Source organism: Pseudorasbora parva, chromosome 18 (genome assembly GCF_024679245.1).
Source record: "Pseudorasbora parva isolate DD20220531a chromosome 18, ASM2467924v1, whole genome shotgun sequence".
Lineage (NCBI taxonomy): Eukaryota > Metazoa > Chordata > Actinopteri > Cypriniformes > Gobionidae > Pseudorasbora > Pseudorasbora parva.
In genome coordinates this window covers 40,853,482-40,881,309 of record NC_090189.1, presented here as the reverse complement: position 1 = coordinate 40,881,309, position 27,828 = coordinate 40,853,482, and the positions used below count along the sequence as shown (strand labels likewise).

The window sequence follows — 27,828 nt, the reverse complement described above, 5'->3', positions numbered from 1 at the left end:
AATTTATGAACATAATTAAAAATACATATATGAACATTAATCATAATAATAATATATAATATATACACATAGCCTACATACACACACACACACACACACACACACACGCACACACACGCACACACACACACACACACACACACACACACACACACACACACACACACACACACTGAGCTGAGGTTACTGTGGTGGACAGTAGAGAAACACACAGAGTTCAGACGCAATACATACATTACACACGTTTCAATGCCTTGGCAATACAAAATTTATTTTTTTGTCATGCCAAAAGCTTCTTGAATTGAATTATAGAGAAGCTGTGTGTGTGTGTGTGTGTGTGCAATGAACTATTTGTCTTGGCATGTTGTTATACAAACCATGCTGGTATTTTTTTTTTTTTTAACCCTTTTCATTATTAAGTAAATCCATAATCTATTCATTTTAATAACATCCTAAGACTTGCTGAGAATATTAAACTTTTATTTAAATGATGCGTGTACCATAAAAGATATATATAAAATATAATTATATTAACCAAATAAGATGGAAATAACAATAGAAATAACTTACAAATAAGTAATTAAGTTAATGTATATTGTTATAAACAATATACATTAACAAAAATAATTTTAAACTATTGCATTGTACAACCCCAAATCAGAAAAAGTTGGGACAGTTTGGAAAACGCAAATAAAAAAAAGAAAGTAGTGATTTCTAAATTTACTTTGACTTGTATTTCATTGCAGACAATATGAACACAAAATATTTCATGTTTTGTCTGGTCAACTTCATGTCATTTGTAAATATGCATCCTTTCCTGTCATTCAGACCTGCAACACATTTCAAAAAAAGTTGGGACAGGAGCAATTTAGGGCTAGTAATGAGGTAAAAGGGTTAAATAATGATGTGATTTGAAACAGGTGATGTCAACAGGTGATTGAAATTATGATTTGGTACAAAAGCAGCATCCAAGAACGATCTAATCCTTTAGGAGCAATGGGGCCGAGGATCGCCAGTTTGCCAACAAATACGTGAGAAAATTATTGAAATGTTTAAAAAGAATGTTCCTCAAAGAAAGATAGGAAGAGATTTGGATATTTCACATTCAACAGTGCATAACATAATTACAAGATTCAAGGAATCTGGAGGAATTTCAGTGCGTAAAGGACAAGCCTGCAAGCCTGAGCTGAACAACCGTGATCTCCGATCCCTCAGGCGGCACTGCATCAAGAATCGTCATTCATCTAGAAGCGATATCACCACATGGGCTCAGGACTACTTTGGCAAACCTTTGTCAAGTACCACAATACGTAGTTACATCCACAAATGCCAGTTAAAACTGTACTGTGCCAAAAGGAAGCCTTATGTTAACAGTGTCGAAAAGCGCCGTCGACTTCTCTGGGCTCGGAGGCATCTGGGATGGACCATCATCACTTGGTGTCTTCAGTCCCTAAACGTCTTTTAAGTGTTGTGAAAAGGAAGGGCAACATTACAAAGTGGTAAATGCTTTACTGTCCCAACTTTTTTTGAAATGTGTTGCAGGTCTGAATGACAAGAAAGGATGCATATTTACAAATGACATGAAGTTGACCAGACAAAACATGAAATATTTTGTGTTCATATTGTCTGCAATGAAATACAAGTCAAAGTAATTTTAGAAATCACTTCTTTTTTATTTGCACATTCCATACTGTCCCAACTTTTTCTGATTTGGGGTTGTAACATTGCGATGTGAAAAGTCAAAAGCAGTAACCTAACCTTGTTAGGAAAGTAGTCTACATACATAAAACGTTTTCCAAAAATTAACCAATTTACAATGTGTTGTGTTTGATACTATATATTATCACCAGGTATAAGTAATTAACTGATGCACAGTTTTGTTTTATACATGATAGTACTTCATAAGTATAAGAAATTATAAACATTGTTTTTAACATATGTTTTTTTTTATTGGGAGAAAAAACATGTAATATACAATAAATAAAACATATTAATACATATATACAACAAAATAATATAAAAAAAGAACAATGAAACAAAAAAATGCCAGAGTGTACAAACCTTGATAAATTAATTTAAAAAAAAGTATATTCATTAAGAATATTACAAGTCTTTCTTTCTTTTTTATTCACAATATTATTCAAACTGGTGCAATAGTCCTTAGTCTCCTGAAGAAAATGAATAAAATGTGGCTTGGATCTTGACCATTTCTTTTTGTGTTCCCAAAATAATAAAAGGTTGAACAATAAAGGTGAAATTATTATTATTATTATTATTATTATTATTATTACATCCATTGGAATAATATACATATATCAAAATTATTTAATTTAAATATAACATTTGTTTTCTTTCTAATGAAATTTTCCACATCTACCCAAAAAAATCTTTGTGTATATACAATAACAAAATAGATGAATAATATATAATTTTTCTATTGAACAAAAATCACATGAATAATCAATATCTAAATTAAACCTCTCTATCACACTTTTAGCTGGATATATACCATGTAAAAATTTAAATGTAACTTCTTTTACTTTATTATTTAAGCAGTATGCTTCAAAAATACACCAAGCTTTATTCCAGTTTATATTTCTAAATACACTGTTCCACAATAAACTTTTATGAGTAGCTGTTTCACCTGTTATAATATCCCTAATATGTTTATTAGTAGGCCTACAACTGTGTTTCAGAATATCAATGTCTCCTAAAAACATGCTGTCTTGAACATATACTGCCTCAGGACATTGTTATTAAAACCGCATTTCCTGATTGCCGTAACGTCGTCAGACTTGAACGCCACTAACCAATGAGAAGAGTTGCGGGCGGGACGAGTCGTGCAGTCCCGCTCCAGGTGCAACCCCGCCTCAATCGACGTCATACTTTGGCACTAACCAATGAGACGAGTTGTGGGCGGGGGGACACGTGCAACCCCGCCCCCACATGCAACCCCGCCTCGATCTGCAGGCTGCAGCCAGGTGCTTCTCCTCGATACGCCTCCAGGCGCTCGTTTTTTTCCGGAAAGACTCGGTACAGCCTATCTTTCTTTTATAAATATAATAAAACTAAAGACTTTTCGGAGATATGAAGGATGCAATACTACTCTATAGGTACTCAAGATTGACATGAGATTGACTGAAACTGAGTGTTTCACCCCCCCCCCCCCCCCCCCCCCTTTAAAATAGTAACTTGTTTTGTATCACTATAATAGTTTAACATGTAAGCAGTCACCTTCACAGGCAAATAGTATCCCACAGTATTCAACTGGGAGGAAAATCTGAGCAATTCAGAAAAATGAATAAAATATAAAGCCATCAAATAAAACATTTAAATATATTTGTTTAGCAGAGATGTTTTGTTCAAGGAACATTTCAACCAGTTTATCATAAGTAGAGGTAGGGGTGGGTGATATGACCAAAATCTTATATCCCGATATGAGTAATTATATTTCACGATTTTGCTTTAAATATGTCAGGGTTGGTTGAATGTATGAGAGCGAGGACTCAATATGCAGGAGGAAATGAGCTCTTTATTATAAAAATTAAACAAAACAAGACAAACAAAAAGAACCCGAGGGTAAAAACAAGACTTGACTAGACTTGGCTTGACTTAACTTTAGGAGCAGGAAAACAGGAGGAATGTTTGACGATAATCCAGCACAGGACTGCAAACACAAGGGGCCTGTACCATGAAGCCGGTTTAGCTGGCCAGCCAGATTTGTTTAAGCTTAGTTTGTGCCAATCTTGATTTTTAGGTACCATTAAAGTGGTTTGGCTTTTAGCTGTGTTCATCTCCATAGTAACTTACGCTCCACGGCTAACCTGGTCCAGGGCAGGTTATGTTCTGGATTAGAGAGCTCAAACTGAAATTGGACCAATCAGCTGTGAGTAAAGTGACACGCCTCTGATGCAATAAAGCCACTCCCCCTGTTTCTACTCCAAATTAAAAGTCACTACATAGCAAATGGTTTTTAAAGACTAAAGCGTCTGGCTTTCAGCAATGCTTATTTATAAAAAAGAATAATTTAGAATGATTTAGATATAATTTATGTAATTACTATACCCTTCCTTACTCAATTGCAGATTTATCATTTTAGTTAATCAATCATTAATACGCACTTTGTAAAAATTAATATAAATAAACCACATAAAGTCATAGAAAAATCAATAAATAAAATTGTTTAAAAATGAAGCTTACTGAGCTTAAATGTTCAATTTTATCTATATATCAACTAAACTAACTTCATAACTTTTACTTGCATTGACGTATAATATTGTTTCTTCAAGTTGTCCTCTTTGACAGCTATTTTCTTCTTGCTCTGTAATTTGTTTTAAATTCTTAATATTTTTCAATAATGTAATATTCTGCAGAAGAGAGAAATGATTCTCACTGCTTCTCTCGCGAGAAGTGAATCTCAGTCCCACTGATCTGCAGCCTGTGATTGGCTGTTCACTGCTGATGTCACATCACTGATCCGCAGCCTGTGATTGGCTGTTCACTGCTGATGTCACAGCTAAACTCTTGAACTCAGGATCAAAGTCTGAGTTGACAGAGCAAGCTGATGATCAGCATCATGGGACCTACAAAGCCTGGATAGATTGGTTTGGTTTTGTCAACTCTAAACTAATCCTGTAACCCTGAGTTTGTTAAACTACCATCATGGTACAGACCTCTGGAGACTAAATAGGGAACAAACAAAAGAGGCTTATGAGAGAAGACAGGTGGGGCAAATAAACCAATAATCAGGAAACAAGGCAGGCAGGGTTAGACAATCGACATGAGAGCACATGGGACAAAGAAACACATGAACATGTGCTCACACCAAACGTGACATGAACATGTGTAACTAGTCTTTTCTTCTCTTGCGTTGTGTTGTTAATCAATAAAGCTTGTGCTTCAAAAATACTCTTTTTCCATGACTTTATTCACTGTAACACATAGCAGCGGGTGAGTGAATGTATTCCAGCATATTCTACCTTGTTCTGGTGCGCTGGCTTTACACACCTGAACTGATAAGTGCATTAGTGGGCGCACCCAACAAAGAGAATCAGCCAGCCAATAGGAAGCCCTGTTAATCACTGTTTGATACAATCATGTTTCAGTGTGATTATTTACCAAACCATTTTTAGCAAGTGGAGACACACATACATGTATATTTATAAAACTCTGTTACATTCTCCCCTTCTGAACTCCACTTGCAACTAAACCAAAATATAATAGCATAATACATCACCCGCAACTATTAGGCAACACTTGGGTACAAAGAACATCTGGATTCAAAACAGATCAAAACTTAAAACAACAATATTTATATATATATATATTTAAAAAAAATAATGGAATGCAATGCAACTACTTTTCCTGCATTTAAATAAAATGTTAATGAATGTTCCAGTTCATAGACTATTCTTACGAAGAATTAGAGGAAGGATAGGGTTAGCTACGCCCCTCCAAACTCATAGGTTAACATGCCTTTTACATGTTTTAGTACACTCAGTCAACATATAAGCATTCCTTTTTAATCACATATTGGTATATTAAGCAATTACATTCACTTATACAAAATGGAGAGAAAACAAACAGAAGAAAAAGACAAAAGATCTTTTGTTTTTTTTAGATCCACACAAGTGCATTAATCCGGTTTTCTACTCTTTGTACTTGCATTGTTTCAATGAGTCATACTACCGGTCTGATGATCCTGCCCGCTCTTGATCTAACTGACGTCATCAAACCTCCAACATTATTGTGGTTAACAGGTTGAACCGTCGCCACAGTAGCTACATCACTTTGGCAGTCAACATCTGATGATATCTGATCCAATTCAGTCAAATTTGAATTCATGTCCAGATTAGCTTCAATATCAAATTAATATGGAAGTCTAACAGAGTCCTCCAACCCAGTCACTGAGTCACTGGAACCATCAGGACTCCCCATCATTCCCTGTTCACCAACCTCGTCTTCCATTATCTCTGGCCCCTGTTCAGAACCTCTTGAACATTCAAGCTCTGAAACACATACCACCGTTCTCTCATCAGCTACAGGCTGAGGTAAGTGCTCTAGGATTTGGGTTTCTTCAATCCCAACACACCCTTCCACACTCAACAGTCCCTCAACAACATCATCAGGAAAAGGTAGGAAGATGATTAAGTTACGATGAACAATCTTCACCAAGCCTGTGGAAGAATTCTCAATTTTGAACGTATTGGTTTCTGCATTTTTGTCAACTACAATGTACAGACTGTTCTCCCATCGGTCAGACAATTTTTGTTTCCCTCGCTCTTCCTTGTTTGCTAACAGAACCATATCCCCAACATCTACCAGAGCACCCTTGAGCTTTCTGTTATAAAGAGCAGCATGTCTTTTTAGCTGTTTTCCAGCAGTCATCTTCGCAATTGACACTGCTTCTTTGAGATCTTTAAGCAAATTCCTAACATACTCATCATAGTCAACAACATCATTGTCGCATAAGACTGACCCAAACACCACATCAATGGGGAGTCTTGGAGTCCTGCCAAACATTAGCAGAAAAGGTGCATATCCAATGGTTTCATGGATCGTACAATTGTACGCAAATGTCAATGACTTGAGCATTCGAGGCCACTTTTGCTTTGCTGCAAGTGGTAGCGCACGAATCATGTTACAGAGAGTTTTATTAAATCTTTTCACTCCTCCATTGCCCATTGGTTGATACGGAGTGGTGTGTGACTTTTGCACACCTGCAGCAGACAATAGCTCGGAAATTAGTGCACTTTCAAAATTTGCTCCCTGATCAGAGTGAATTCGTTTAGGAAAACCATATATACAGAAGAAGTTGTTCCACAACTGTTTAGCAACCGCTTTAGCTGACTGATTTGGGCAATGAAAAGCATGCGCTAACTTTGTAAAATGGTCAGTGACAACAAGAACATCCCCTGACTTATTCCTGCTGTCCTTAGCTGACCAGAAATCAACACACACAAGCTCCAGAGGTTCAGATGTGACAATATTCTCAAGGGGAGCCCTCGTCTGTGGCTCAGGGGATTTAGCATAGACACACCTCTTACAACATTTGACATAATCTCTCACATCCTTCTCAAGTTTATGCCAAAAAAAAAAACGTTTTTTTTCACCAGATACAACGTCCTTTGTTGGCCCTGGTGACCAGCATCATTATGAACTCCTCTCATCACGGTCCCCACCAACAGTTTAGGAACAACATACTGGAATGTCTTTTTCTTTGACACTACATCCCTTGAAACTCTGTAAAGTATCCCTGCTCTCATCTCAAACTTATTCCAGGACCTAAGAAGCCTCACAACTTCCACTGGCTCCTGTTTACACTCACGACTAGACCACTCTCATTCTTACCACTCTCCACATAAGAAATCACTCTAGCCAGTATGCTGTCTGTTTTGGTTGATCTGTGGGTACCACATGATGAATCAACTGTGGTAACAACAATTCATAATGTGGGGTAACCAACTCGGACCTCTTTGCCTCAATGACTGCAGACACTTCCATTGCGGACCAAGAACCAGACGACTTAATTACAGGAATTTGGGAATTCACTGCCAACATGCCATGCGTTGGCTCAATACCAGGCTTAGTACTAGGCTCAGTGCCAGACTCAAAAGGGTGTGCAGACCATCTGAAAACTTCCTGCACTTGCTCCCCTTGAACTGCTGATGCTTCCTCCAACAATGAGATATAAGGCACCCTAGTAAGACGATGCAAGGCACTTTTTTCACAAATGGCTCTCTGCTAAGAGCATCTGCCACAATATTCCTTGACCCCGGAATGTACCGAATATCAAACTGATATGGAGCCAAGTTCGCAACCCACCTGTGCTCACAAGCATCCAGTTTTGGTTTAATCAAAATATATGTCAGCGGGTTGTCATCGGTCCATACTGTGAAAGGCCAACCTCTCAACCAGTGACTAAATTTGTCACATACAGCCCACTTTAATGCAAAAAATTCCAGACGATGTGCTGGGTATTTCGACTGGGCGAACAAAAGTGACTTACTTGCAAAACAAACTGGCCTTGCTGTCGAAATACAGCCCCAAGGCCACTACTAGAAGCATCCACAGAAACCAAAATGACCTGTTGAAGTCAGGATGAGCCAATGAAACAGTCAATAAGGGCCTGCTTAAGACGACTAAATGCTTTTCTACAATCCTCAGTCCAATCCCCTGCAGTGAGTGTTCTTTTCAACATGGTCTTCTTAACCTTTTTCCATCTCTGACCTTTAGGACCAGCAATTAATTGGAACAGTGGCCTTGCGGTTACTGAACACTGTTCTATAAACTGCTGGTAATATACCACCATCCCAAGAAAAGAACGTGTCTTCTGTTGAGATGGTGCACCAGTTTTCTCATCCATAAGATCTGACTCAGTCATTACAACAATCACCTTGATTTTATCAGGGTCTGAAGCCACTCCTTCCTCACTGACCACATGGCCAAGAAACTTCACTGACCATTGCAAAAAATTACACTTCCTTGGAGATAATTTCAAATTATGAGATTTCAGACGCTCAAAAACCAACTCCAATCTCGTTAAGACCAACTCTTCATTCGGAGCAAAAACAAGCACATCATCCAAGTAGCAGAGGAGACTCAGGAAATTCTGATCTCCAAAAATTCCGAGCATCATTCTCATAAAAGTTGCCAGACTGTTATAAAGTCACATAGGCAGACGGTTATACTCATATAACCCAAAAGGAGTTGTGAAAGCAGTGTATTTACGATCCTCCTCATGTACTTCAACATTGTAGTAACCAGATGTCAGATCCATAGTAGAAAAAAAAAAAACATTTCCACCTTGCGCAGCTAAAGCGTCGGCTTGATGTGGTAGTGGGTGAGCATCTTTTACCGTTCGAGCATTGAGCCACCGAAAATCTGTACAAAGTCTCAAATCTCCATTTCTCTTCCAGACAATAACAAGAGGAGAAGCATAATCACTACTAGATCTCCTGATAATGTCCCTCTCCTCCATTTCATCCAGAGCTTGTCTGAGCTTATCGCACTGATTAGGTGGAAGCCGTCTGTATGGAAGCCTAAATGGACGCTCATCGCTCAGCCTAATCCGGTGTACATAGCCTTCTGCCTTGCCGCAATCAAGCTTGTGTCTAGAGAAGGTACACTCGTACTTTACAATTAGATCAACAAGTTTTTCCTTCCTTTCTGAAGACAACTGACAGGAGCTCAAATCAATATCTGCAAGACCTAGGTTCATTAACCTATCACTGAACTCAAAGTCTTTCCTGGGTACTCTGATATCAGACAAACTGCCAGCACTTGAATTGTCAGCAAACTCTACGTTGTCTGATTGAGCATGACAACCCTGCATTTGAGATATATGCATCAGGGTCAAAGTCTTCCAATGCCAGACATGGATAAATGTCAGCCAACTTTGCATTACGTCTGAGAGTAATGGGCACAGGCGAGGGGTTGATTACCTTACAGGCACCCATCCATCAGCCCACAACCTCGCCACTGTACGACCAATCAAGATATTTATGGGTCTTGAGCTATAATGGCGCTGCCTGCCCACAAACTGTTTAGATTAGAGAGTTTTGCCCACACTAAATGCTCTTGTAAAGGTTCAAGGGTTAATGAATTCTTCAATTTAACTGTCCCAACCTTTTCTGGAAAAGCCGTTCCGTTCCACCTCTCAACATTAGCCAGTGACTGAATAAGCTTGCTATCCTCACAGTTCTCTGTCACACTAAACGTCACTTTTTCCATAATTTCTCCCTGCTTTTTCAACTCTTTGATCAGGTGTTTTATCACGTTACTGCCCACAATCAGATCATCAATTTGGCCGTCTACAACTAAAGTTGGAACCTGAACAGTACTCCCATAAACTGTCATGTTTATGTCATACATACCGACTGGTTTTGTCTTTGACCCACCACAGCCTACCAGTACTACATCGGATGGAGTCACCGAATCATCCAAGGCCACACCAGCATCCTGTAATTTAGAAACAGCCACAGGACTTAAAGTGTAAGCCATAGAACCACCATCAATCATACCTTTAACAGTCAATGTGTCCTCCAGCAGAACATCTGTATAAAACAATCCCTCATGCATTGACAGTTTTTGGGTATTTTGAAGTATCACAGTCATGTTATGGTCAATTTCTTCACACACTGTAGAGTATAGTGATTCTAGATCAACATCAAATGCCTGGGGAGATTCACAAGGCCCAACAACCCCCCCACCACCACCACCACCACATGCGGGCCTTCTAGTTTCCTAGCGGTAACAGCATTTGGGCACTCATATTGTGTGTGATTTGGGGTATAGCATACAAAACAGAGGCCATTTGACCGACAGTGGTAAGAGGTGGAATGGTTAAAGTCCCCACAAACCTTGCATGCCCCCTGTCCATCCCCTCGATTTTTAGGCCTCGATCGAACAGGCTTTTCTGCAGGTTTTGTCGGATTTGGCGCACAATCCTGCAGTGTGACTTCTCCTATGACGATTGTCAAATATCTCGGTTTTTCAAGACAAACTATGACCAAAACGAGAGCTAGAGATTTCTCTGTAGCCTCCATTTCAGTCCCCCGTATAATGCAGCTCAACGCATCATTGATTGATGATATTAAACTCCGGACGAGTTTTCTTGTGTGTGTCCATCTTTAGTGCGCCTTGACTCGCACAGTCTGATATTAATGACAGTTGAGATCTTACAGTGTGGCTTACAGCGGGGATCATGTTCGTACAGTCTGACAAGCAACATTCACAAAGGATTTTGAAAAATCACACAGTTTGTAGGACCATTAAGAGCTATATGTACAAGGCAAGCTAAACTACACACAGGTGCAAATCATAGGTAACCTTGGAAACAAACCGGTACACAATCAGTGAGACAGGTAAGAAGCAGGATCATAGGGAACAGGGGGAACGAACACTGGGGCTGAAACCGAAATCGCCCCTAAACCCTCATTCACTATTCCCTACATTAGTCCACTAATACAGTTCACTTGAAGGAGCAAATGAAAACGAGTGAGTGAATTCAGACAGGCGTTGTTTGAAGGCATGCCATAGGCTGTACACTCGTTATTGCGGTGCATTGTGGGATCGAATGAGTGCACTCAATTACGTCCACTATAGTTTTGGACATCACTACAAATGACTCTCCCTTTAAAAGTTGCATAAAACAGAACATAAACCTCATAGTAAAAGTGAATGAAATGGAAATGTTAAATTTACAAAACATGGTCAGGAATAATACAAGAGTACCGTTGTTATCATACAATACATTTAATTTTTTCCCAAACCAAAACTTTAAATTCCCCTTATTATTATTTAAACAACCCTCTTTCAGCATGACTGCCCGAATTAGTCGTTTATCATGGTGGCCTAGTTGTTGCCAATACAATTTTACAGAGGTAAAAGTCACAAGAGACAGCGTTATGTCAGAATTGAACGAGGAAGGAGGAATGCATTCTTTAATTAATTAACTTACTTACAATAGTGAGGTGATGGCGCTAAACACCCATGATCATCTCTTGTCTTAGGTGCAGGTGGTTGGACAAGAGACAGTATACGTCTTATCATACAGCACCTGGTTGTTAGTCCAGATCCGGGCCACCTCTGGTACATGTGGATTGATTCCATGCATCCCAGTTGTGCCGGATCTGGACCAACACTGTGTTGCTGTCAGGGTTATTAGCATGTTTGAAGTGGATATTCGAAGGTCAAAGTGAGATTAAATACATAAAGGCCCGGTTTCACAGAAGCCTGGATTAGGCCTTAGTTCAATTAGAGCATTGAAGAAGCTTTTATGAACATGATTTCGAAATAAAGCATTACTGCTGTGCATTTTGAGACAACTATTTCTCTCAACAAAGGGACAAGAAATGCGTCACACCCAACACTGTTAAAGAGCAGAGGAAACAAATCACGTTGTGTGTTCATGTTTTATGGATACTTTGCAAAGCAATGATTTTTTTATACTGTACAAACTGTATATTCTTAACCTATACTTTCTGCATTTTTACATTTTAAAAAATCCCTTATTATGATTTATAAGCTGTCTTCCTCATGGATACCAAAACATAGTGTAGTAACTGAGACAAATTAGACAGTTTGTTTAAACAAACAATTGGTGAAACTCACTCAGGGCCTAGAAACTCAGCCTCCAGAAGAAATAGGTGGGCTAGGAGTACAGTTGCAGGTTCCATTTGTGATGGCATTAGCATGTCATTGATCACAGACCGATACTATTTGGCCATTTGTTCACTCCAGTCTCTCAGTCCTGAGAGGACAAAGTATGAATGACCACAGACACAAACTCAACAAACTGGTTTTGCCATGTAGTCTGAAGCCACAAAACATGGATTTCTTGTGGAGAAGTGGAGAAAACCTTCCACAACCTTCCATTTGCTAACAGAACTCAATAGACTTAATGAGTGTTGTTTGTATACATGGAAAATATACAAACATGTCTAATAAGGTATGCATGAATACATAGTGTAGGACAGAACCAACGGTTAATGTAACCTCACCAATACCGTGTCTGGTGTCTAAAAGTTGTAATTTAAAGATCTGAATGGTTGTGTATATGATATATACAGGTGCTGCTCAGATAATAAGGATATCATCAAAAAGTTGATTTATTTCTCTAATTCCATTCAAATGAATTCCCATCAGGGATATGGAGGGTATGGTATGGAGGGGGGTGAACCTGGGACGCTGGGTACACCGTTGAAACTTCTGGAGATGTTGTGGGCTTTTATCAACGAAACGTTGATGAAGCAAGGTGCCCACCTGACTCCAATGACATTCCTTACCCTCCTTTTCACCACTTCACACCAACTGCTACTGTCAAGAGTTTCCCACCAAAGGGATTGAAACATCTAGTTCTATTCACTTTACATTTAAAAAAGTGAAACTTGTATATTTTATTCATTCATTACACACAGACTGATATATTTCAAAAGTTTATTTCTTTTCATTTTAATGATTATAATTGACAACCAAGGAAAATCTCAAATTCAGTAAATCTCCGAAAATTGGAATATTGTGAAAAGGTTCAATATTGAACACGCCTAGTGCCACACACTAATCAGATAATTAACTCAAAACACCTGCAAAGATCTTTAAATGGTCTCTCAATCTAGTTCTGTAGACTACACAATCATGGGGAAGACTGATGACTTGACAGTTGTCCAAAAGACGACCATTGACACCTTGCACATGGAGGGCAAGACACAAATGGTCATCGCAAAAGAGGCTGGCTGTTCACAGAGCTCTGTGTCCAAGCATATTAATAGAGAGGCGAAGGGAAGGAAAATATGTGGTAGAAAAAAGTGTACAAGCAATAGGGATAACCGCAACCTAGAGAGGATTGTGAAACTCCCAAATTCAGTATCTCAGAAAATTAGAATATTACTTAAGACCAATACAAAGAAAGGATTTTTAGGAATCTTGGCCAACTGAGAAGTATGAATATGAAAAGTATGAGGATGTACAGCACTCAATACTTAGCTGGGGCTCATTTTGCCTGAATTACTGCAGCAGTGCGGCGTGGCATGGAGTCGATCAGTCTGTGGCTCGGCTCAGGTGTTATGAGAGCCCAGGTTGCTCTGATAGTGGCCTTCATACCCCATAGATTTTGTATGGGGTTAAGGTTAGGCGAGTTTGCTGGCCAATTAAGAACAGAGATACCATGGTCCTTAAGCCAGGTATTGGTTTCTTTGGCACTGTGTGCAGGTGCCAAGTCCTGTTGGAAAATGAAATCTGCATCTCCATAAAGTTGGTCAGCAGCAGGAAGCATGAAGTGCTCTAAAACTGCCTGTTATACGGCTGCGTTGACCTTGGACATCAGAAAACACAGTGGACCAACACCAGCAGATGACATGGCACCCCAAACCATCACTGACTGTGGAAACTTTACACTGGACCTCAAGCAACGTGGATTGTGTGCCTCTCCTCTCTTCCTCCAGACTCTGGGACCCAGATTACCAAAGTAAATGCTAAATTTACTTTCATGAGAGATCATAACTTTGGAGCACTCAGCAGTCATTTTTGTCTTTAGCCCAGGCGAGACGCTTCTGACGCTGTCTGTTGTTCAAGAGTGGCTTAACACAAGGAATACGAAGCTGAAACCCATGTCTTGAATACATCTGTGCGTAGTGGTTCTTGAAGCACTGACTCCAGCTGCAGTCCACTCTTTGTGAATTTCCCCCACATTTTTGAGTGGGTTGCTTTTCCTTAGTTGTCAGTTATAATCATCAATATTAAAAAGAAATAAACATTTGAAATGTATCAGTCTGTGTCTTATGAATGAATATAATTTATGTAGCTAGTAGCGAGGCGAGGGACCGTGTGAGCGGGCCAGTGACGAGTGTTAATGAGCGGCAGCTGCGTGCCACACCGGTCCCGTCTCACGGAGGAGTGACGGGAGCATAAAAGCAGGAGCGACGACAGTGGAAGAAGAGAGAGGACCAGGCCTGGATTTTAAGTTGTGTTTTGTTTCTGTTTTGTTGTTTGTGTGTGGGCAGTAGTCCATGAGGGGCTGCCGGCAGTTTACTTTTATTTTGTTTATTTTCGTTTGATTAAGTCTTTGAATGTTTGCTGGTTCCTGCCTACTTTATTCCTGTCTACGAACCCTGTTACAATATACAAGTTTCACTTTTTTAATGGAATTAGTGAAATAACTTTTTTAATTTTATTTTTAATTTTATTTTTTATTCTAATTATATGACCAGCACCTGTAGATACCTGTGCAGTATTTGCAGTATACAAAATGAGCAAGCTGAAACAAAGAACTATACAGTCTCTAACAGAAGAATCTTCCCCGCTTGGAGATTTAACCTTTCCCATTGGTCAAGCAATCCTATGAGGCTGTAGCCTGGATGCCAGCCGAACTTAGCCCCGCCCACAACATTTTTAGGTCGTGCAATTCGGTCTGGCCTTGCTCCATAGAGGAGTAATTATCCCCGAACAGAAACTGTTTTCCTCTTTAATTCTGTCCATTTCTATCTGACTCATGAATGTGTGAATTGTGTGTATGTGTTATTATTAGATTAGTTTTGTTTGTGATTTAGTGACTAAAATGTGTGCATAATACATCTCTGGTTCTGACTCCCTGCTGCAAACAAATTTAAATGATTGATTTTGTTACATGCTCTAAGCCCTGTAAATACTAAGAAAAAAACATTTTTGTGGCCAAGAAAATTATCCTCCTTGTAGAATTAATTAATAATCAATACCGAGCGTTCACAGGATGAATTGGTCGATTGAGTGTATAATGTTTATGTAGCTACATCAAGTTAAACATTTACTAGTTCAAAAATTCATAATTGATCATAATAAATTTTCATGAGCTATGAATAATTATTAATATTTCCACTTTGAGCTAAATAGCTACAGTAGGGAAAACCTGTTTTAGGATCCGTCTATTATTGTAAGGGTAGGTTTAGGGTTGGGGTAGGTGTAGGCATTAATAAAACCCTATGTGGTAAGTAGCAAATGTATTTATTGTTATTTTATCGACAGATTTTGCCTCACCTCCTACCACTGCTATACCCATAGACAGTAAAAGAAATGGACGGAGCTATCCCATTGCCTTCTACGGCGTTAAGTGATGTCAGTATAGGAGCACTCACTTCCTGATGGCTGAGCGAACTGCGCAGGCTCAGACTGAGCTTGAGGACGTAGATGTGACGTGAGCCTCCTGTCTGACAGCTGTAGGTCTTCTAGTAGTTGTGGAAAGTGAAATCTGAATGGCGTTGTTTAAATATTTTCTCCCGTTGCTTTTGGCTCACTATCGGCTTCTCCTCATTCTTCTCCCTTGACTTTATCAGACTTTATGTCTCCACGTCCCCCCGACTGTCTCATAGACAGTAAAAGATTGCCTGCGAGCGTCTCCTCAGGTCTATACGGTAATTTCTCAACTGTGCGACAGAGTCGCGTTGGTTATGACGCAATAGTTAGCCTATTTTTACAAAAACAGCTTCTGCGGGGCGATAGTGTAAGATACAAGGTAATGGAGCCTTTTATGCATTGTCGTGTTTCTTTAGAAATAAACAATGGACAAATGGAGTCTTTAAACGTCTCAGATGTAAAGTTATTCACTGTCAAAGTGACTCAAAAATGAATGGGAGTCAATGGGATGCTAACAGCAGGTGATGGCTTGGTTAGCAATGGCAGCCCCTAGGGGTGGAACGCTTTCCGAGTGCTAGATTACTCCCTTGGCTATACCCCTTCTAGCTACAACTCTTCTTCTCCATTAGTAGTGTATTTCTGTGGCAGAATAACAGCACCACACACTGGCCTGGCATGTATACTACATCGTTTTGAGTCGGTTTCAGTGATTTCGTGTGTATGCAGATATTTCTTGAAATGAGGGGCTGGAAAAGATTGGATTGGGAAAACTCTGGCTTTGTGTGGACAGGGCCTAAGTAACAAACTCAGTTCAGTTCATGAAGCTTCCTGATAACGAGCTGATGATCTGAATCAGATGTGTTAAATAAGGGAGATTTACAAAAAAGTGCAGAGCAGTGGGTGCCCACTCCCAGGATTGAAAATTACTTTCTTTACCAAATGCATCTCAAATGGCTACATTATGGGTGCGTCTATATCAGATCATGTGATCAGTGATCACGGAGTCAGCCATTTTAAAGGTAGGTGTTCACTGCAAAAATGCAAAATCTGTGAAAACAGTGATATGTTACACATACGTACATTTTTGCAGGGTGTTTCTTAACTTGGAGACATCTCCAGTTACTGGCCTGGCATGCATATTACAGCCTTTTTAGTCATTTTAGAAAATTCACATGAACTGGGATTGTTTTGACAACGTTGTCGTCTGTTTTTAGTACACACACTTGTTTCTTTGTCTGGTAATGTATATGGTTTAACAGGGTTGTGTTCTCCTGAGGTTTTCCCTGGATTTATTAAAGACAATTAAATTATTAAAGCAATTATTAAGCACACTTTTCACAAAGGTCACTTCGTTTGAAACTTCTAATAACTTCAACTTTTAACTTCAAAACAACAAAAATACTCATAAATGTCAGCTCAGCTGTCAATAGAACAGAACAACCAACTAATGTAGAAAGTAACCATCAAGAAACACCTGAAACCGAGGGCTATAAATACACATGCAAATACTAGGGACTAAATGAGATAATGAACTAGACACAGGTGCAATACATGAGGGGAAATCAAAAACCATGGCAACAGATGACCTGGGACAAATTAAACCTGACTTAACACAAAAAACTGATCTGGGAACAGTGCAAAACAACAAAGGGAACACAAAGCCCAGCTCAAGCACAAAACAAACACAGATCAAAAGTTACAGCATCTTGCATGTCTTGTTAGCCGGCATGGCTAGTTTGATGTTGAAGAGATTTCAAAACCTCAGGATTAGTGAGTAATGAGTCACTCTTACTGTCATTGTTTTCTTTTTGGAGCATGACAGGCATGGCTACCATCAACTGGTGTTGTGTAGAAAAGAGCTTTATGAGTTCATTCCTCCTTTTGGCTTTGGAATGATATAAATGTGTGAGATGTTTAAAGTAGTTTGGGTCTCTGTCACCATGGGTTAAAATGACATCTACAGCTCACAACTCCTATAAAAGTGTGCAAAAGTTGATGGGCTAATGGCTGCTTTTTGTCTTTTTTCTTTCTCAGTAGAAACACACATCAAAAATGAGGTTAGTGTGGATGATTCATCTGGTGAGTTATCTTCCACCTCTGAACCACCTGGTCTTCAAGATGTAAAAACCAACTGCAGTGAAACTTTGCCAGAATCACTCTCCATCAGTCCCAGTCCCAGTCCCTGTCCCAGTCCAGACCCGGAGGCAGCGAGATCTGCTGACTCTGTGTCTTCTGATGAGTCCACTGTGACCACAAACTCACATGATGATCTCAATAAAGATCCCCAGACTTCAGACAAGGCAAGGTAATGTATCAGTTCTGTTTACATCACAACTGTGTTTTTATTTTGTTTATAAAATGGCATGTTTCTTGACAAAACTTATTTGCCTTTGGTTACTAATGTTTATGTTCTTCCTTGTAGTTCCCAAGATCAGATGAAGGATGCTCAAACCACACTTGGCAATCTCCAATCAAAGAAACTTCACATCAAATCTGACAAACCCAAGAAACCACGGTACGGTATGATTACTCAGAAAATACGTTTCTTGATCGTGTCTCATATGACTAAATGTAATGTGCCATAGTCATATTTAACCCCTAATCAAATGCCCTAAAAAACACCATTACGAATGTGCCATTGATTGGTTTTAAACTTCAAGACAGAAATTAAATGTCAATCAAAAAGTGTTTCAATATCAGTCAAAGTACTTTTAAAACATTAAAGGATTAGTTCACTTCAAAAGGAACATGTCTTGATTATTATTCCTCACCCTAATCTCATCAAAGGTGTTGATGTCTTTCTTCTTCAGTCAAAAATTATTTTTCTCCACATAATGGACTTCAGTAAGAATCAACAGGTGAAGGTCCAAATCAATGCAGTTTCAGAGGAAGGGCTTCAGAGGCTCTGATGATCCCAGATGAGGAATAGGGTCTGATCTAGACAAACCATCAGACATCCCCCCCCCCCCCCCCCCCCCAAAAAAACATATTTTAAATACCCTTTTAACCTCATTTGTTCATATTGCGCTGGAAAGGTCACCCTAGACATAGGCAGAAGTATCGCCCCAGGCAAACGTGCAAAGACTAACAAACACCCTTTACCTAAAAACACTCCATCGTCAACTTCAAAATCTTCTGACATTGTTTTTTAAACCTTTTTGTTGCTAAAGGATGTTTGTATTAGTCTTCATTTGGGATGGTAATTCTGCCTATTTATAGCGTGACCTTTTGTAAGTGATTATGCAATCCATAATCATATCTGGCTCGTCACAGAGCAGCGCAAGATTAGCAATTTAGGTTAAAAAGTATATTCATTTTTATTTTATTTTTATTTATTTATTTATTTATTTGGGGGGGGGGGGGTGTCCAATGGTTTGTCTAGATCAGACCCTATTCCTCGTCTGGGATCGGTCAGAGTCTCTGAAGCTCTTCCTCTGAAACTGCATTGATTTGGACCTTCAACCATTGGCCATTGAAGTCCATTATGTGGAGAAAAATCCTGGAATGTTTTCCTCAAAAAACGTAATTTCTTTTTAACTGAAGAAAGAAAGACATGAACATTTTGGATTAGATGGGGATGAGAAAAATATCAGGACATTTTCATTTTTAAGTGAACTAATCCTTTGGGCACATTTCCAATTCCAGTGTAAAAACAAACTTGACACGTTATCATAAATTGCTTATTTGCTTTTTCAAGATCTTAAACTATCTTATTCTTGGTCTGCAGGGCTGCAACCATTCGTGTGAGCCGGAAGAAGCAGACAGTAACAGGGCCACGCAACAGAACCAGTGAGTGTGTGGTGACTCAATCCAGCTGGCTCGACGTGTGGAAGGGACGCAAGTAACTAACTCTACACAATCTCTGAAAACTTCAAAGTGAACTTCCTGTCTTTTAGACCTTTATCTATTCGAAACATTTCAAAGTAACGACTGCTAAGTTAAATAAAACATAAAAAAATAGTAATACAAAATTATGAAAAAAAAAAAAAAAATCTAAACAAAAAGTGCCCTTTCACACCAAACACTTTGCAAACTCAGCACTTTTACTAAGCGAAAATTTCATATTTTCTTAATGATCATGGCAACTAGATTCTATTTACACTCAGAGAAAACAAACATATTTCCTAAGCAAAAAAATGATATTTACACCAAGTGCAAATAGCTGTAGATGCTATTTTCTAAGTCAAAATGGTGATATATTCTATTTACACTATATAAAAGTAACAGTTCTTTGCAATATGTGTAAATAGTAATTACATGTAATTGATTCTTTATTTTGGCAGATACATACTATTTGCACCTCAGTATTGTTGTACATTAACAGGATGCAATAATAGCAGTGTAAATTATTCTTTTTATTTAAATTATTTAATGGATGTCACTGTAAAGGGACAATAAAAGCCCTCCTTACACCTAGCCCCCCCCCCCAATGCTTTTATTATTATTAAACATTTTTGGCACTTTATATCCACATTTAGAAAATTTCTTCATTTTTATTGAAAGTAAATGCCAATATTTTTTTTGATGAGAAAAGAGAGAAGAGCAAACTCTGCAAAAGGCGGATTTGAGCTTGTGTTTATCACGTCAAAACAACGGTTGATTAGCCATACACTTTACTGATAGCACCATTGAAGACGCTAAATTGCGAGCAGTTTTTAAAAAAAAATGTTTTTTAAAAGATGTTTGGCACAACCAGGCATTGTTAGGCGGAGCTAGTGCGAATAGCACTTGCCAACAAGGCACACTGTTTGTACTTGGTGTGAATACATTTACATTTACATTTATGCATTTAGCAGACGCTTTTATCCAAAGCGACTTACAACTCAGGAGAACAGGAAGCGATCCGTCAAGAAGAGGCAAAGAAACACAAAAAGTGCCCCAAATACCAAGATTTGTAAACGGCTCAGAGTAGCAAAAACCAGAAAAGGGAAGGAGAAATAGAGGAGGAAAGAAGTTTTTTTTTTTTTTTATGTAAGATTAAGTGCTCATGGAAGAGATGAGTTTTTACCTGTCTTTTGAATGAAGCAAGTGATTCTGTCGTGCGTATGGAGGACGGAAGATCGTTCCACCAACCAGGAACAATGAAAGAAAAAGTTCTAGAGAGGGATTTCATGCCTCTCTGTGATGGTACCACAAGCCTTCGCTCATTGAAGGCTTCTGCTGGGGGTGTAGACTCGTAGGAGTGAGTCGAAGTATGCGGGTGCTGAGCTTGTGGAAGATCCATAAGCAAGAGTCAGGGCTTTGAATTTGATCCGGGCAGCGAGTGGTAGCCAATGCAGAGAGATGAATAGAGGTGTAACATGAGCCCTTTTGGGCTCATTGAACACAAGACGTGCCGCAGCGTTCTGGATCATTTGCAGCGGTTTGATTGCACAAGATGGAAGTCCAGCCAGAAGCGCATTGCAATAGTCAAGTCTAGAAATGACCAGGGCTTGGACAAGAAGCTGTGTTGCATGCTCCATAAGGAACGGTCTGATTTTCCTGATGTTGTGCAACGCAAACCTGCATGTCCGGGCTGTCTTTGAGATGTGGTCTTTGAAGGACAGCTGGTCATCAAAGATTACTCCAAGATTTCTGACCAACCCTGAAGGAGTAATCAAAGATGAACCTAGCTGGATGGTAAAATCGTGTTGCATGGTGGGATTAGCAGGGAAAACAAGCAGCTCAGTCTTTGCTAGATTGAGCTGCAGGTGATGTATTTTCATCCATGCCGAGATATTCGCCAGACAGCTTGAGATTCGTGCAGCTACTGCCGGATCATCTGGTTGAAATGAGAGGTAGAGCTGTGTGTCATCAGCATAGCAATGATATGAGAAGCCATGTGCCTGAATGATGGGTCCCAATGATGTAGTGTAAATGGAGAAGAGGAGAGGTCCAAGCACTGAGCCCTGAGGAACCCCCATGGTCAGTTGATGTGTTTTGGATACCTCTCCTCTCCAGGCAACCTTGAAAGACCTACCTGTGAGATAGGACTCAAACCAGTGGAGAGGAGTCCTTGTGATGCCCAGAGATGAGAGGGTGGACAGAAGAATCTGATGAGTCAGTGTCAAAGGCAGCAGATAGATCAAGGAGGATGAGGACTGATGATTTGGAATAGACACTCCGAATAGACACTCCGAAAAGAAAAATGAAATGCAGACTTGCAGAATTTATTCCTTAAGCAAATAAAACCTTGCACAAAGTTGTGCCCATACAAAGATACTTATAGTAATTATGAAATTACATAAAGATTTAAAGTTCGACAAATCACTAATTGCATTTAATATAAATTCAAACAATAATAGATTCATGTATGAACACCTTACATTAATATCACACGTGTTTGAAAAAAATGAAGAGAACAGTTAATCACAGGATATCAGTCTGCCCAATTAGGAAGCATAAGTCATCCTTATGCATAAGTGAACCAGTTTCAATTGCTTTGGTGCAAATGAAAGTGACAACAAGTGCACTGGTCTTTAGTTTTGTTAGGGTCCTTGTTACTGTCGGTTGCATGAGGTAACTAGTGTGCATGTTTCTGACCAAACTTTCAGAAACAGACTTTATTACAATGGCATGAGAGATGGACGTCCTCTATTGAGGCCTGTGCTTAAAGCTCAGTTCCGTGCAGCTCGACTGGCATTTGCCAGTGAACACCAGAATTAATTTCCACCATTGATGCCCCATTCTCTTCGTGAAGGAGAGCAGATTCACGCTGGGCACATGTGGCAGACGTGAAAGAGTCTGGAGATGCTGTGGGGAGCATTATGCTGCGTGCATCCATCCATCCAGCATGACCGATTTGGTAGTGGGCCAGTAATGGTCTGGGGAGGAATATTCTTGGAGGGACCTCCATGTGCTAGCCAGTGGTTCCATTGCTGCTTTTAGACACAGGGATGAAATCCTCAGAGCCATTGTCAGACCTTATTCTGGTGTAGTGAGCCCTGGGTTCCTCCTGGTGCATGTTAATGCCCGGCCTCATGTGGCTAGAGTGTGTGGATTTTAGATGACGAAGGCATCTCACGTTCCCCAAACCTGAATCCATTTGGGAACCCTGGGACATTATGTATCAGAGCATCCAAAGCCTCCAAGTAGCACCACAAACTGTCCAGGAGCCCTGTAATGCCCTGATCCAGGTCTGGAAGGAGATTCCTATGATACCATTTGCCATCTCATCAAGAGCAGGCCCAGATGTTGTGAGTGCATACAGGCACGTGGTGGCCAAACACACTACTGACTTACATTATGAGATGCTGTGATGAACCTCATGCAATTTGTATCAGCCTGTAACTTCAGCCTTTTTTGTCTTCCTTTTCATTTTTTTCTTTTTTTTTAACACTCATTTGTAACTTTTGGTGTGAAACATTTGCAACATTTGCATTTGGTGTGAAAGTGGCTTTAGGACACCTATCGATCATAAGACTGCTGTGAAAAAACTTTCAAAGAGTTTAGATTTGTGTTAAATTAGTTTGTGCTTTGCAGGCACAATGTTCTCTGGACCACTCTAGATGGGAATGTCATGTATATGTGGAAAAAACGCACAGTGAGTTGTTTTATAATCAATACTGAATAAATCATTCATTGCCACATTTTTCAATATAACCACATTTTCAATGTGCTCCAGGACAAGTTCACAGAATATGTGTTTCCTGTAACAAGCATCACCAACATACGGAAGCTGGATCAAGGGCATTTCTTCATCTCTTTACAGAAGAAGCACTTTGAATTCATGGCTCACAGTGAAGGTAAGCTGGAAACACTAGGCGTAGTGCAGTGAATCAATGTCAATTCTTATATCTGAGAGTCGGCGTGTTAAAATTAGCATTAAGTTTCTGAAGGTCATTACTTTCACCTCTATCCTGTGACTGTGTTTTGCCATAGATGTGCAGAAGGGCTGGTTAGAGTCTCTCTACGCCACCCGTGGGAGGGAACTGGCCCCTGCACCCAAACAACACGGACCGCTGCTCATGAAAGACCCGAGGAAAAAGGTGTACACTGCTATTTGTGGACACACCCTTTGGATTTACAGCAGCAAAGAGGTGAGGAAAATTACTTAACAATGTGATAAATATTTTTTGGTTTTGCTGTTTCTTGCTCAAAGCTTACAATCTGTATTGACCTTTTTGGCATTAACATACACTCCATATCCGGGTAGTATAATCCAGATATGAATTGGATTTTGTTTAGCCGGATATCATTTACACCTTCATTCCAATGCGTCTCTATTGCGGTGGGAAATATAGAGCCGATTACACTTTGATTGTAGCGTTAACCTCATTACATATTCCTGTGTAGCTGAATCCGGATGACAAAAAACATTCATCATAAACTGATGAAATAACAATTGGAAATAATTTCAAAAGAATTGAGCGAATTGTGTGTGTGTGTGTGTTGACTTTAAATGCAAATGAGCTGCTGCTCCCCGCCCCCTATCTAGAAGAAGGCGGAGCTTCAAGAGCTCCTGTTAGCAGCTCTGATTACCTCACACAAAAAGCTGAAATGATATTTTCAGTTCGTGTATATGTTCAAACTGAAATCGGACAATGATGGAGAGACTCAAGAAGAAGTGACAACATGTAGAATGAGACAGGATGTTTCTGAATGGATAGTTGATGAATTATGAGTTAACGATCTTCAAGTTATTGATTAGCATATTCTGTCATGATAATCTATAAACCGCTGGTGTGGGAACGGTTGTAAAATGAGCCAGAGAATATCTGCTGATGAAGAGGGAATAGGTATAGTTTAGTTTAATAACGGTTATAACTTATGTTGTCCTCTTGCTTTATGACATGCTATTGTGTTTTTGTTCGAACTGCATTGTAATAAATGTGAAAAGACAGATGACAGCTTGAGCGACTCCCAAATGTGCTTGACTACAACAACTCTTCCTCTTCTCAACATGGCCTTTGTTGCGTGTTCCCGGGGGAGGGGTTTATGTAAATTTCAGGGTTAGTGATGTCACCAACCCATGAAGAAGCTCGATGTAGTCCCTACCAGCCATTTGTTGTAGTCCTTAAAAAGTGATTTCTGTAAAAGAAAATATCTCCCTTTGCTTTGAACTTTGAGCGTAACTTTGCAGATGTTTTTTTATGCTAAAACAGCGACACTATACACTAACCAATGTTAAAAAAGGAAATCATTATCGAGGACCCCTTTAAACAAATGTTTTTGTTCAGCCAGACTGTAATATATAGTTGTTGACAATGGGAGTTTGCAAATTGACCTTGTTTGAATTAACAGGACTTCAATATAGGTCTTGGCATGATGTTTGTGTCTATGAATATAGCATCTGTGAAGTCGACAGGGCGTCACAGCTTCAGTCTCATCACTCCATACAGGACCTTTAAGTGAGTCTTCTATTCCCACCAAGTATTTTATTTTACCACTTTTCTGTGCTCTATGTGCTTATTTTACTGTTGGTTGGTTTGTTTGTTCAGTTTCTCTGCAGACTCTGCTAAGGAGGCGACCATGTGGCTGGAAAATCTGAATGATGTGATTCGCAGCGCACTGTCCTACAGCGAGGTGGCACATCGACTGTGGTCGAGTCCCTTTAATAAAGTTTGCGCTGACTGTGGTGCTGCCAAACCAGAGTGGGCATCAGTGAACCTGCTGGTGGTCATCTGTGAGGCCTGTGCTGGCGCACATCGATCCATGAGCAGTAACAGGTCCAAAGTGCGAGGTCTAAAACTAGATAATAAGGTTTGGACCGAGCCTTTAGTACAGGTGAGCTTTATGCTGCTGTAACAAAACGTATAATCCTGTCAGCATGTCTTTAATATCGCGATCATTTTTAGTTTCTACTCATTTTACAGTGCTCTGAAATTTTTTTTTTTCCCATACCTCCATGCAGAAATCCTTTAAAGAAGACATATTATGCAAAATAATTTTTGCTTGGTGTTTGAACACTATATTATAACACTATACAGTAAATTGCCAAAGGTCTTGGGATACCTGCCTTTAAATGCACATGAACTTTAATGACATTTCCTTCTTAATCTGTAGGGTTTAATATGGAGTATGCAGCTATAACAGCTTCAGCTCTTCCTCAAGGTTTATGAGTGTGTTTATGGGAATTTTTGAAAATTCTTCTAGAAGATAATTTTTTGAGGTCAGGCACTGATGTTGGACGAGGAGGCCTGGCTCTCTGCTCTAATTGATCCCAAAGCTGTTCTATTGGGTTGAGCTGCAGGCCAGTCAAGTTCCTCCACACCAAACTCCTCATCCATGTCTTTATGGGCCGATGCTTTGTGCATTGGAGTGCAGTCATGTTGGGACAGGAAGGGGCCGTCCTCAAACGGTTCCCTCAATGTTGGGAGCATGAAATTGTCCAAAATGTCTTGGTACGCTGAAGCATTTTACACTTGGCACAATGCAGTCAGGCAAGTACCATTTTCCTGGCAACTGGCATTCCCAAACTCGTCCATCGGATTGCCAGACAGAAAAGCATGATTGTTCACTCAAGAGAACATTCTCTGCAGAAAGTTAGAAACTTCTGCACACCGTGACCCTCAGCATGCTCTGTAATTTTCATGGCTGAGTTGCTGTTGTTCCCAATTGCTTCCACCTTATAATCCCACTAACAGTTGACCTTGGAATATTTTGTAGTGAGGAAATTTCATGAATGGACTCATTACAAAGGTGGCAATCCCAGTACTATGCTTGAGTTCACTGAGCTTCTGAGAGTGACGCAATTTTTCACAAATGCTTGTAGAAGCGTCTGCATGCCTTATGCTTGATTTATACACCTGTGGCCATGAAGTGATTGGAACACCTGAATTCAAATTTGGAGGGATGTCCCAATACTTTTGGCAATATAGTGTACGTGTCCAATACATTTTGTTGAAATCAAGGTTGCCTTTGGTCGGCTCTTGTTTTTGCAGTTCGAACATCTTAAGTAGGATTTTGTCAGGTTATGTCTGGGAAGACAAAACCTTACACCCACCCCCCACCCCAACAATATGCATTGCATTTAATTCTGCAGTTTGAACCTCAATGACAAATTTAACAATCAAGCTGAATTCACCCCTAAGTTAAATTATTTTAATCTAATTTAGATTTTAATAAATGTTTAATAGTGTATATTAACAATAGATGTAAATGTTTTGTTTCTCAGTTGTTTGTGCTGTATGGCAATAAAGCTGCCAACAGTGTGTGGGGTCACAACATCCCTCCAGCGGAGCAGATCGGACCTGACGTCTCACCAGATCAGAGGGCAGAATTTATTCTAGCCAAGTACCGCAAAGGACTTTACCGCAAAGCTCACCCGCTCGCCGCAAGCCAGAAACTGCTTGACCAGGTCAGGAAGTAATCAAGGCCCTATGCCATCTTATTAGTTTCAGACCAATCCCATAATGATCACTGCATTATTTTCTGGTGCTCTTCAGAGGTTGCGTGAGGTGGTGTGTGGTCCTAATGTAGAAGAGACTCTGTCTCTACTGTGCTCTGGGGCAAGAGTTTCAATCAGCGCCACAGATCCAGAGCTTCAATCCGCCATCATCGTGGCAAAGAGTTCAGGACAGGCACTGCAGACAGAACTACTGCTACATAATGAGTTTGTGGGTTAGTTGAGTCCTGATAAGGGCAAATCAAATTCCTAGTGTATCAACAAGTGTTTATTTACCACCTAACTGTATTCCATGGCACATTTTAACCCCTTTTTGAAGACAGTCTATTTTAAAACCATTATGATCATTTGCATTGTGACATTATTTCATGACAATTAAGTACAAAGGCACCCTTAATAAAGATTAGTGAAATAGGCTGTGGAATTCCAAATTTCATAAAAGAACTACTGGCATGATTTACCACTTGATTTTTTTCTATTTGCTCAGTTTAAAAAAAAAATGAATGGGAATATACTTCAGGGAGAATGTTACTGATAAGAATCTCTAGTATGGCTAGTATCTGTGCTGTTTCTTAAAAATAATATCACAATACAAAACTTCTCAATGATCCTTAGAATAAATGTCTTTGCAAAACAAAAAAAATGTGTTTATTGATCTTGAAGTGTAACCTCACCTGGACATGTTTTAGTGAGACTCTTTTGTTTATTATGTAACATAAGTGTAATATTCTCAGATTTGTTTCCTGTGAATTGATGATGTTTTAATTCATGTTGGTTTGTTTTAAAGACTTACCTGACTTTGAGAAAATGGGACATACAGAGGAACAGATGGGTAACTATCCAGTACACACTTTAGTATTGAGAGTGAAAAATTCTGCACTTTTATTGAGCTACTT

General features: G+C 39.5%; 1 protein-coding gene across 5 annotated transcripts in view; it reads left to right on the top strand.

The window, feature by feature from the left end:
* The window catches only part of LOC137046304 (arf-GAP with Rho-GAP domain, ANK repeat and PH domain-containing protein 1), a 41,013-nt gene that overhangs the window by 4,058 nt on the left and 9,127 nt on the right, over positions 1-27,828 (top strand). The window contains exons 1-12 of one of the 5 annotated variants that reach the window (XM_067423457.1): positions 16,519-16,625; positions 17,641-17,911; positions 18,029-18,121; positions 19,334-19,447; positions 23,068-23,128; positions 23,210-23,330; positions 23,467-23,624; positions 24,829-24,935; positions 25,026-25,311; positions 26,702-26,884; positions 26,973-27,147; positions 27,720-27,764. In XM_067423457.1, coding sequence (XP_067279558.1) covers positions 16,568-16,625; positions 17,641-17,911; positions 18,029-18,121; positions 19,334-19,447; positions 23,068-23,128; positions 23,210-23,330; positions 23,467-23,624; positions 24,829-24,935; positions 25,026-25,311; positions 26,702-26,884; positions 26,973-27,147; positions 27,720-27,764 — 1,672 coding nt within the window. In that variant the 5' untranslated portion in view covers positions 16,519-16,567. Of the gene's footprint in view, positions 1-16,518; positions 16,626-17,247; positions 17,377-17,640; positions 17,912-18,028; positions 18,122-19,333; positions 19,448-23,067; positions 23,129-23,209; positions 23,331-23,466; positions 23,625-24,828; positions 24,936-25,025; positions 25,312-26,701; positions 26,885-26,972; positions 27,148-27,719; positions 27,765-27,828 lie in introns of those variants that run through there. The other 4 variants (XM_067423461.1, XM_067423460.1, XM_067423456.1 and 1 more) reach the window with 4 other exon arrangements.